General features: G+C 41.3%; 1 protein-coding gene across 1 annotated transcript in view; it reads left to right on the top strand.

Annotated features, from left to right (window-relative positions):
• The first annotated feature begins 1,681 nt into the window (after nt 1–1,681).
• The window catches only part of MARCHF5 (membrane associated ring-CH-type finger 5), a 50,310-nt gene continuing 39,403 nt past the window's right edge, over nt 1,682–12,588 (top strand). The window contains exon 1 of the mRNA XM_008696246.2: nt 1,682–1,815. Within this exon, the coding sequence (XP_008694468.1) occupies nt 1,781–1,815 (35 nt within the window). The 5' untranslated portion in view covers nt 1,682–1,780. The remainder of the gene's footprint in view (nt 1,816–12,588) is intronic.

Raw genomic sequence — 12,588 nt, 5'->3', positions numbered from 1 at the left:
TTTTTGAGCAGGATGTATATATCCATCTCCTTGCCTTGCACAAGTGCTTAAGAGATAAATACACAGTAAGGGAAGGCTTACCCAGTAGGAGGAGCGATAAATAGGAATTTAAAATATCAAACACCCTGAGTAAACTAAATTCTTATTTCCCTCCACTAGCGGGGGCCTGTTTTACATTTCATGAGAAAAAGGTGAATCGTTAATTATAATTAGTCATGTAAATTCCCAAAGCCTTTCATAAAAGCATCTTTCAGAAATTGGAGTCCAAATAAACTTCTGTTCACATATTTTCTTTTCTTTTTTTTTCTGGCAATGTACACTCTAGTTCAAATATACTCAGGAAGCAAACTTTAAACAGAGAATTAAGAGCTGATTGTAAAATTCCACATTAAAAAAAGAGCATAAAGACACATTTTAATTTTAATTTTAAAGAAGAATCAAACATCTTGCAGCAGAAATGCGGCATAATCTAGGGAAACTACCAGACGTCCTACCAATCACAGCACTGGAGAACGCCACAGGTCGTCCAAAAGACGCATTCGTTTTAGCCAACAGCTCTTGCCTCCCGCCAAAGCTGTCCCTAGAGCGTCAAAGAATAATCCAACGAGTGACTGATGATTTTTCCCTTTTGATTCCCCTCCGCCCCCCTCCTCCACACACATCCACCTGCTTGGAGGTGTCAACGCGACTGGAAATGGTTAACAGTGACCAGCAGCAGAGAAAGAAACAAACACCCCTGACAACCCACAGCTGAGTAAGCAAGAGCTGTTTATTCACGAACATGTTCCATTTGGAGACTGTCGGCGAGCCCTTGAAAGACCAGGCACATTTTAGAAGGCTCCTAGAGAGGGAGAGAATAATCTTTTCTCCCCCGCCACTCCCCCAAAACACACACTGAGAAGCTCCGGTGGGAACCATCTGGTCAAGGCAGCCCCCCCTCCCCCGACCCCTTAGGAATAACCTCCCGCACCAGTGCATCCGACCCCTTGCGCGGGTTGTGTAACTCCCCAAAATGAGCTCAGACGCGCCAGAGGCTGGCCCCAGCCCGAGGGCTTCTGCAGGCGCTTCTGCCACCCCCCACCCCCGCCACGGCCCGCCCCGACGCCACGACCCGGGCTGGGGACCCTGACGAGAAATGGCCCTTCAGCCCCCTTCCCTCACCTGGCTCGGTCCCACCTGAGGGCAAGAGCTGAGAAAAGAAACAGGCAGGAAGGGCTGACCTTGTTGCTACTGACAGTGGAGCGGCACATCCTGCTGCTTCCTGGAAAGCGGCCCGAAGGACATTTTTCCCCCTGGAGGAAGGAAACGGGAGGGCGCCGGCCGGGCGGCGGCGGGCGCGGCGGCGGTGGTCAGGGCGGGCTGTGCAGCCTCTAGCGGGACGGTCCGAGGACTACATCTCCCAGGCTGCTCTGGGCCGCCTTGCGTCGTGACCCCGGCGCGCCGGAGGGGTGACTCTTACCTCCGCAAGTGGCTCCTCCGCCGGCAGCAACTGCTCCCGCGGTCCATGGACTCGGAACCCCGGAGCCGACGGGCGGAACCCGGGCCGCTATCGCCGCCTCCCACCCCAGACTCCCCTCCTCCGCTCTCCACCGCCTCCTCCGGACGCCCGCAGGACGCGCACCGCCGCCTCCCGGGCCTGCGGAGCCACTCAGGAGGCTGGGCGGCGGGTTCGGTTACCGCCGGACTGAGGCCTACTCCGCCGCCTCTCAGTGCTATTGTCCCTGGGCCCGGCCCTGACCAGGTCCACTGGGGAGGGCCGAGTGCGCCGGCTTCACGGAAGATGCCGGACCAAGCACTACAGCAGATGCTGGACAGGTACGGTCAGCTTTGGGGGGAGAAGGCGAGCCGCGGATCCTCGCTCTGACTCTGGCCCTGCCCGCGCCGGGCCTCGAGGCTCTCCGTAAGCGGAGCCCGGCGTGCCGGGAGGAGTTCCACGGCCGGGGGGCCGTGTGAGGGGCAGAAAGTTTGGAGTCCGTGCTGGGGGAGGACAGAGCGGATGGCTCGGGTGCTTAGACTTAAAGCGAAACTTAGGGAGTGGCGTCTAGCTTTGTTGCAACGCCCTTTTGAAGTGAGAGGGGCTTGGGTTAATCCACAGAATTAGTTTCTTTTTCGGTTTCTTACACTCCTCCCCTCCCCCCAAAACTATGTTGTAACGTGTTTGTCGCGATGTCACTGGCAAGAACAACCAGACTATCTTTCAGGGGAGTGATCCCCTACAGTTTTAAGACTCTTTCCAAAAACCAAGGGTAAGCATTCTTTTGGAAAGCCTGAGAGTCCGATTTCGTTCCTCCTTTCCCCCATCGCACCCCACCCCCAAACTGTAAGGTCAAGCGTATCCACAAGGGAGTTTTAACGGTCAGACCAGAGTAGAGGTTATGGAAAACAGCCACATGAGTCCAACACTGAACAGTTAGCATATTTTATGATTCGTTGAGTTCACTGAGAAAGGTTTATCTTGTACTGAAGACAAGTGGCCCATTTTTGGGGGGCTCCTGTCTGTGAAACTCTTGTTGTGAAGTCGGTTGCACCGCCCTCTGCTGTTCAGATTCTAGTTATGGGTTCTACCATGAGTTTTTGGATACTCAATCTACATTTCTCCCTAGCCAAGTCTTAAATTCCTGGCATTGCCAATGCTACAGGCTAATGCATAATGTTTGTGGTTGCTGACAGTTGTCAACAGACCACTGGTCACCCTGTTAAGCAGGTGGTACAGTTCTTCCTGTTGAGTAGAGGTCTAACTGTTAAGACGTTAAATGAAAGGCCTCCCTGAGATTATACCCAGTTAAAAACTGTTTGGATCAGCCACACCCAGAACACAGATCACCCAAGAGTACATCTCCTCCCAGAGTGACATTTTCTCTGGAGCTTAGAATTTTGAGACATCAGTGTTGATGAAAATCATGTTCCTTACTTTATTCAGTTGGAATGACCCAGTGATTAATCCAGCCTTGTTTGAGGTCAGCATTCAGGTCAGGTTGTATTGACTATCCCCTTTTTAATGTAACAACTCATTTATAATCTCCTAGAAGGCAGAAACGTCCTCATTATTTATCTTAAATCCTAGAACAGAGCCTGATACTCGGTAGATCATCAGTAAGTATTTGTTTGATGAACAAATGCATGAATTTTTTTGTCATTTTCCCCAGTTGTCTAGGGGTCTGATAAGTTACTAGGTTTTTCCTTCGTTATAATTTAGCATACTGGCAAATTGCAAAGGACTACTAATGCCCAGAGGAAACCTCCTCATTCCACTGCCAGTTCCAATCAAATGAGACCCTGTTCTGTTGCAGGATATGTTGTAATTAGATTTTTTTTTCCTTTGAGTGTCTGCTGCTTTCAGTCTTACATAGATGACTTTTAGAAGGATTTTTATGTCCAAAAGATGACCTGGCTTTCGTATGTTCTTTGGACATTTCCATAAAAGTAAAAAGCCAAGGGGTACTCATGAGACATTTACAACTTCTCAACAGAAACTTGGAAATTCTGAGTGCGTTTACTAAAGCTGATGACTATAATATTGGCTAAACCTCATCTTTTGTACCTTTTTGACATACCTCAACATAGATTCTTAAGATGACATTCAAAGACTTTTATTATCTCAGTACTTTGCAACCTGGCTTCACATTAGAATCACCTGGAGAACATTTTAAAAATATGCATGGGAGAGCACCTGCATGGCTCAGTCGGTTAAGCATCTGACTCGATTTCGGCGCAGGTCATGATCTCAGGGTTTTGAGATCGAGCCCCCCCCCCCCCTCCGCTATATATATATATATATATATATATATATATATATATATATATATATATATATATATATATATATATATATATATATATATATATATATATATATATATATATATATATATATATATATATATATATATATATATATATATATATATATATATATATATATATATATATATATATATATATATATATATATATATATATATATATATATATATATATATATATATATATGGAAGGATGCCTGGCTGTGCCCAAGACCAGTCAGATCACATTTCTAGAAGGATGGGACCTGAAATAAGGGATTATTTCATGATAAAAGTACAGATTCGTGAGAAAAGTTTGGGCTTTAGAGACCATAATTGTGAGATTTTCATTTTACCCCTAGTAAGTGGCAAAATGTGATTTTGGACTTAAATTCTGAGGCTATCCATCCTCATTTATAAAATGAGAATATATGGAGTGCCTGGGTGGCTCAATCAGTTAAGCATCTGCCTTCAGTTCTGGTCATGATCTCGGGAGTCTTGGGATGAAGCCCCATGTCAGGCTCTGGGCTCAGCGGGAAGTTTGCTTCTCCCTCCCCCACTCCCTCTGTGCTCTCTCTCCTTCTCTCCCTCTCTCTCAAATACATAAAATCTTAAAAAAAAAATGAGGATATCCTCACAGGCTTGTATCAAATGAGAACACAGGTAAGCACTTTATAAAACAGTAAAATGCTATTCGTGTGTTAGGCATACAGAAGGTACTTAAGATTCTCCTATAATCAACCAGTGTGGCACTGTCCTCCCCCCTCATCTCCTTCATATTTACTGTCATCTTAATGTGGGCTGGCCCTGCATACAAATTGAACACAAAGATACTTGATTGATTCATTTGAGGAATACTGACAAGCGTAACAGATTAAAATGTGTCAACCTACTCGGGTTCATAATTCTTGCCATGAATTTGGCTCCCCCCCAAGCTTGGTTTTTGGGTGGCAGTTTTTGAGGGACAGAATTTAGCTCAGAAACCTGCCCATATGGTTATTTCTCAAATGCAGGTTTTATTCTTGAGAAGATTAAGGAAATATGTGTAACACATGAATTGTTCTGTTGCTTCCAGGTTAAAAGTTGGGTATTTGGGGGCGCCTGGGTGGCACAGCGGTTAAGCATCTGCCTTCAGCTCAGGGTGTGATTCCGGCGTTATGGGATCGAGCCCCACATCAGGCTCTTCCGCTGGGAGCCTGCTTCTTCTCTCCCACTCCCCCTGCTTGTGTTCCCTCTCTCGCTGGCTCTCTCTATCTCTATCGAATAAATAAATAAAAATCTTAAAAAAAAAAAAGTTGGGTATTTGATAGTGAATTAATATGTATTTGTATTTATTGAATTTATGTAGTAAATATTGACTGCCTACATATACCTGGTACCATCCTAGGTCTTTGGTATATATAGTGAACACAGCCAAAAATGCTCATATGGGTCTTAAATTCTAGTGACGATTGTGTGTAATTGTAACACGGATTGTGCGTTCAGTTTATACTACTTAGTCTTTCAGGGTTTATAAATTAATGGCAACTTATTAATAGCTGAAGTCAAATTGCCTTGTCCTTTGTGAATAAACTGGTTTAGCGATTGTTTATCTTGATAAATTTTATCGCAGTTTTTGTAGGTGGAAAGAATATATATAGATATATATTTTGATTGCCTTTCATTTTAGTAACAGTAAGCAACTGTCCTGTGTAAATTTATTATTCAAATCTTTTAAATTGCTGTGGGTAAACAGATTTTGAGAGTAGTGGGAAGAGGGGTGGTTTTCTAGTATCGTGAATGATTTGGGATCACAAATCATTGCCCTGAAATTATAAGCATTTATAAACTCAAACGCTTTATATCATTATTCTATCACCAACTATTTTCTTGATTTCTCTTATGTTTCTCAAAATTAGGATTAAATGTATAGAGAGTACAAAGAATATTGTAACAAACTGCAGGAACGGACCTTATGTTTGAAGCCTGGGCCTGCTGAGTTTTGCTTCTGGAAACTTGACTTATGTATACCGCATCCCACAGTAAACACTCAGGAATTTGTTGAGGTGGTTTTGTATCACTTATTTGCACCTAGTGAGTAGGCCCGGCACTTAGCCAGTGTCCTGATACAGTCATATGGGAGGGAAAGAGGAGAGAATAATCTCTTCCCTGCCCCTCTCCTGCAGTGGCAAAGTGAATTAGGATCCTCATTCTGTGAGTGTTATCAAACACAGGTGTACATCCCTTTGGAGGATGTACACTGTTCTGATAGGACCATGCCATATTATCTTTGGATTTATATAATCATCTCTTAATTTCCATTAAAGCAATTTCTCATTTTCTTTGTCATTTGGTATCTTTTCCTCAATCACATCACTATCCCATTTTGACAACTACAGACCAATACGTAGAATTAAAAAGCATAGCAATTAGTTATATTTGCCTATCTGTATGTTAAAAGTGGAAACATTAGAGAAAAAGCCCCTTTGATCACTCTCATCAGTTCCATATCTTTTCTCCATCCCCGTTGCAGTATCATAAATGGATTTATAGTCTTCCCATCTCCTTTGTTTAATGCTTTTATATATACTATATATAATTCATGGTTTTGTTTTTGTTGCTAAAATTTAAATAGGCCTACAATTTGCTTTTTTTAAATACTATTTTGAGTTCTGTGATACTCAGCAATTAAAGAGAATATATATATATAATATTCATTGGATTGACATATTATTCTTTTTTACTTAATCTATTCCCCTGTTCATGATATTTAGGTCCTTATTTTCTTTTTATTAGCTTTCCTTATAATTGGACTTTGTCCTCAGCTATACTAAAAGTATACTAAAGGTCACCAATAATTTCTTTTTTTTTTCTTTAAGATTTTATTTTAGAGCGAGAGCCGGGGGCAGGGGTGGAGGGAAGTGGGGGGCAGAGGGAGAGGGAGAGAGAAACTATCAAACATCCTCCTCACTGAGCATGGAGCCCAATGTGGGGCTTGACTCATGACCCTGAGATCATGACTTGAGTGGAAATTAAGAGTTGGAAGCTGAGGGGCACCTGGGTGGCACAGCGGTTAAGCGTCTGCCTTCGGCTCAGGGCGTGATCCTGGCGTTATGGGATGGAGCCCCACATCAGGCTCCTCTGCTATGAGCCTGCTTCTTTCTCTCCCACTCCCCTTGCTTGTGTTCCCTCTCTCGCTGGCTGTCTCTATCTCTGTCGAATAAATAAATAAAATCTTTAAAAAAAAAAACAAAAAACAGTTGGAAGCTGAACTGACTGAGCCACCCAGGTGCCCTGTAAAGGTCACCAGTAATTTCTTAACTACTAAACCTAACGCCTTTTTTGCTTGGTCCTCATATCCTTGACATATATTTAGTGAAGATGAAACTGATGATCACCACCCCCTAACTTCTTGAAATTCTATTCTATTTTTTTTAAAGATTTTATTTATTTATTTATTTATTTATTTGACAGAAAGAGAGAGACAGCCAGTGAGAGAGGGAACACTAGCGGGGAGTGGGAGAGGAAGAAGCAGGCTTCCTGCGGAGGAGCCTGATGTGGGGCTCGATCCCAGGACCCCGGGATCACGCCCTGAGCCAAAGGCAGACGCTTAACGACTGAGCCACCCAGGCGCCCCTGAAATTCTATTCTATTATACCATACTATTTTTCTATCTTTTGCTTCCCCCCACTCATATATTACCTTACCTTTACTCCCTTCAGTCACGTAAGTATGGCTTAAGCCTCAGCACTTAACCATTCTTCTCTGAAGTGTACCCACTAACTATCTCACTTTCACCTCTGTTTAAATGACTCCCAGATGTGTGTCTTTATTCCTGACCACTTTTCCATATTTCAGGGTCTCTTTCCTAGCTGGCCAATAGACATTTCCATTTTGTGTATACGTGGTATTGCTAGCACCTTAACATATCTAAAACTAAACTGATATTTCCCTGGCTTTTACTTTTCTTCCCAGTTTTTGGATTTTGATTAGACCATCCTTCTAGTCCACCAACCATGAAACCTAAGTCTTTTGTTTTGTTTTGCTTTTTGCTTTTTTTGCTTCTTTCCCTCCAAATTCACTCATCAAATAATATAGATTCTTTCTCTGGTTCTACTTTTTCTCTTCCAGTTTGACTTATAGAGTAGTATCAGAATTGGCCAAGGCATAATTATAATCACCTCATTTCCATGCAAAACCTGCCAGTCTGCTCATCACCGATATGATAAAATGTAAACTTTCAAGACCCTGGTGAAGGGGTTTAGGTCTGTTAATGTAGTTCAGCCTCAACATACCTTCATCATACTCTTCTGCATTCCACTACATTGTCCTCTGGATATATCCTATGCTTTCTTTTTAAAGATTTGATTGATTGATTGATTGATTGATTGAGAGTGTGTGCATGCAGGTGGAGGGACAGAGGGAGAGAGAGAGAGAATCCTCAAGTAGACTCCAGCCGAACACAGAGCACCAAATGGAGCTTGTTCCCTGAGATCATGCCTGAGATCATCCCCTGAGCTGAAACCAAAAGTCATATGCTTAACTGACTGAGCCACCCAGTCACCCTGATATCCTATGCTTTCATTTCCTTATTTTTGTTTTAGGTGACTTCCTCCCTTTTAATACCTGGCTAACTCTTACCATCTTAAGAATTAGCTCAAATATCACCTTGAAGCATTATGTAGCCCCTTTAGGCAGAGTGAGTTACTCCCTTCCTGTGTTTCCATAGAACATTTACACATTTAGCATAGTAAATCACATTGTATTGTAATTTTGTTAATGCACCTATCCTATGTCTCAGCCTTCTGCACATACTCATTACCACCACCACCATGCACATTCAACTGGAAGTTCATTGAGAACAGAAACTATTCCCTATTCCTTTTACCCACAAGAGCCTTGGAGTACATTGGAGACGCTGTTGAATCTGTGTCTTTTCTTTTCATTCTTTATGACATCCGTGCTTAGAATCATCTTGCAAAAACACCATTTAAGACACTGAGAGTATGGCTGGCACCAACTACCTTTTTAAAGCTTTGTTTCTCTTGAAGAATGAATACATACATATCTGTTGGCCAGGCCAACTGATTTATTTGCTCACTGTCCTCTGAACACAAGATGTTCTTTAGCATCTTGCCTTTCAAAGTTCTGCCCATTCTTCAAGACCCAGTTTCGATTCTGCCTCATTTATAAAGCTTTTCTGGCTATTTTAGCCAGAAATATTTTCCCCTCTTCTCCAGACTTATGTAGCAATACTTTACATGCCCTGTATACATACATGACTCCTAACTCTTTACATGCCAAAGTTCATAAATTGATGAGAGATGGTAATATTTATATGGCACAGTGGAATAGACTGGAAGGAATTTAGATGTCTGGTGAAAGCTCCTTATGACTACTTAAAAGTATCTTAGCAAAAATGAAACAATTTCTTATACTGGCTCTAATGTCCTATGAAATAAGAAATGGAAATTTTTCTCAGAATTCACTATACATGTGGCAGTGTGGTATAGTGAAAAAAGCCAGTGTTTTGGAGTTGAGGCCTAGATTGCATCTGTGCCTCTCTATGAGGCTTTGGGCAGATTACTTAACCTTTTTGGGCTTTTGTTTCCTTATTTATTTAAGATGGAAATAATTATGCTTGCAGAGTTTATGAAGATCAGAGACAAAGTGTATGTATGGCATGAATATATGCTTGATTGCTTTCATTGTGGTATATTTCCCTTCAGTTTTACCCTTCGGTAATGTGTCGTGATTGTGGTTATATCTTTGTGATGAATCCAGATACTTTAACTTCCATTCCACTTGGGTGAACAGACATATAAAGGGATTTTTAGTCTTCTTGATGGTATAGTTCCTGTTCCAGAATACATGGGGTGTGACACTTTTAATCCTTAAACAAAGCAAGCAGTGTGCGGTTCTTTCCATTGTTAAATGGGGCCTTTCTTGCATTAACCAGAGTATGGATCTCTAAAGCATGTTCTGAATTAAGGAGTGCTTGTTCTCTTTACTTAAAATAGTCCTGCAAATACATTGTTAAGGCACCATATATAATAAAACCACAGCAATTTAAAGCTTGTTTCATTGTTCTCTCTCCTACCTCCTGAAATTCTTCTATTCTGCTACCCCAGTTTTCATTAAAGTGATCTCTAAGGTAGGAACCTATGATTTCCCACATCTTTCTGATAATCCAAGATAAACACCTGTAATTTGAGTCTGTAAAGATAGACTTTACTGCCAGTTGTTGCATTAGATAGCATACCTATCTTGCTCAGTAAATTTATGTGCTATCAAGAAACTATTTTATTGATAAAGTTTCCTCCCCTTTTTTTCACATACTTTTAAGAAATAATTATATAAACAGTGGATGACTCACAAATGAGCCTTACGAAGTGAGGTTATCTTTGTCATCCAACCTTTCCTAACTGGTTTATAAAATCTATGTAGTATCTATGTAATAGCTTTATCTTAAAACCATGTTGGTCTTCTCATTGTCCATGACCATATGCTCATTTCTGTCTGTAAGCTTGTTTTTGCTGTTTTGCTTACTTAGAATACCCTTTTCATTCCCAATTCAGCATGAATTCTCAGTCTTTTCATGAAACCATCTCAGCTCTTTCATCCTGTGTTTCTTACTGTCATCACATTTCTGTATTATGGTCTCTGACATCTTTCCTTGACATTTAGTGTATTCCTTGTGGCATCAAATAGTGAATGTACTTAGTAGATACTCAAGTTGATTTAAGAGGAGATCTTGAATAATCTTAGGTTTAAGGCAAATAAGCCATGTATTCCTTAAACAGTTTATATAAAGTTTACTGTTAGGAAGGATATGTCACTGGAAAAAAGTTACAATTTTAAAGTCATGTAGAATAAAATGATCTTTTATAAAGAGTGGCATGTTACATGTACAGATTTAGTGATATTACCAATACCAATAAGGCTATACATTTATGTTAGGGAATAAGTAATATTCTTTAGGTTCATCTAGTTCTTTTTCTTGTCTTCATGGTATGATAATAGTGATTTGTTTTTTAACCTCTGAGCCAGTTGTGATAATTCCCAGATTTCCCTTTACTTTAGAAAGTAATGTGCCCCATCTTGGCAGGTGGGAAGGCATGGAAGTAAGCAGTGTATATATCAGCAAGCAGGAGGCATTTAGAGAACCTAGTGGAGGGGTGCCTGGGTGGCTCAGTCAGTTAAGGGTCTGCCTTCGGCTCGGGTCATGATCTTGGGGTCTGGGGATCAAGCCCTGTGTCAGGTTCCTCCCTCGCCAGGGACTCTGCTTGTCTCTCTCCCTCTGGCCCTCCCCCCCAACACATGCTTTCTCTCTCTCTCTCTCTCTCATAAATGGATAAAATCTTTAAAAAACAAAAGAAAAGCTAGTGGAAAGAAAAGACAGTGGAAGAAAAAGAATTGAGAGGACTTGAATGAGTATCTTAAGCAGTGGTGGTGGCCTATTGAAAAATTTGGGGGGATGATTAGGAATCCAGGACTTTTTCCGCTGAATACGAGGGTGCCAAACAGGATTGCTTTATGTGCGAATTTAGGTAACAAAGTGTATCCATAAAATCTAGACATAGATGTAAAGTTGACACCATCTTTCTCATCTTTATCAGTGCCATTATTGCTGGTGTTCATTTGGTGGTTATATATACGCCAGACATTTGGGGAGGTTTAGAGGGAGAGAGAAATTTAAGCAGGCTCCATGCCCAGCACAGAGCCCCCCAACAGGGGCTTGATCTCACAACCCTGAGATCATGACCTGAGCTGAAATTAAGAGTCAGAAGCTTAACTGACTGAGCCACTCAGGCACCCCTGCCAGGCAATTCTTTTTTTTTTTTTTTTTTTTAAGATTTTATTTATTTGACAGAGACAGCCAGCGAGAGAGGGAACACAAGCAGGGGGAGTGGGAGAGGAAGAAGCAGGCTCCTAGCAGAAGAGCCTGATGTGGGGCTCGATCCCATAAGGCCGGGATCACGCCCTGAGCCAAAGGCAGACGCCTGACGGTTGCGCCACCCAGGCGCCCCCTGCCAGGCAATTCTTAAGTAGTTTTATGGTCACTTGTTTAATCCTTTACAATAAGGGATCTTAACATTAAACCTTTTTTATGCAGAGAACTCCTTTGGCAGACTGGTTGAGCCTATGGGCTCCTGCTCAGAATGTTTTGAAGGAATGAAACAAAATATATAGGATCAGAAATGAAACCAATTATGTTGAACTATAGCAAATCATCATATTAAAAATCTGACATAGTAATATGAGCTTTAACATCTTAAGGTATAAGATCTGTTGGTTGGTCTGAGAACTAAATTCAAATTAGCAATGAGCTAAATGTTATTTTGGGATATGCACCTCTACCTGTAAAATAATATGAAAATTTCTGGTCACTATACTAATTTCTAATTTCTGTACTGCTTAGTATTACTATGGTTTGCTTACCTTCATCACTGGAAGAAAATTAAATTTTATTTAGGGTTAGCAAAAATAAGATGTGATTTCTTTCCCCATCCAAATTTGCCAAACCCTGTAAGTTTCCATGGACCCCAGATTAAGAACCCCTTCTTTATGATACAAGAGATTCTGTCATTATATCTATAGTAAGTGGTGAGCAGGGATTTGAACTCTGGCAATCTGGCTCTAAAGCCCAGGTTCTTTACTCATTTAGAACATCCTGAAATCACATAGTCTTTTCCCCCAAATTTAGCTAGCTCTTTTCTTTAGGAAAAAAAAAATCTTAAGCATTTTTGTTTAAATGAAAAACCAAATAATTTAAAGTTTACATTGAGTGTAAGATGAAATTTTATTTCTGTATTGTGGTGAGTTG

The sequence above is a fragment of the Ursus maritimus genome, unplaced genomic scaffold (genome assembly GCF_017311325.1).
Source record: "Ursus maritimus isolate PB19 unplaced genomic scaffold, ASM1731132v1 scaffold_7, whole genome shotgun sequence".
NCBI lineage: Eukaryota > Metazoa > Chordata > Mammalia > Carnivora > Ursidae > Ursus > Ursus maritimus.
The sequence above is the reverse complement of the archived record's forward strand: the minus strand, read 5'-3'. Positions and strand labels throughout refer to the sequence as shown.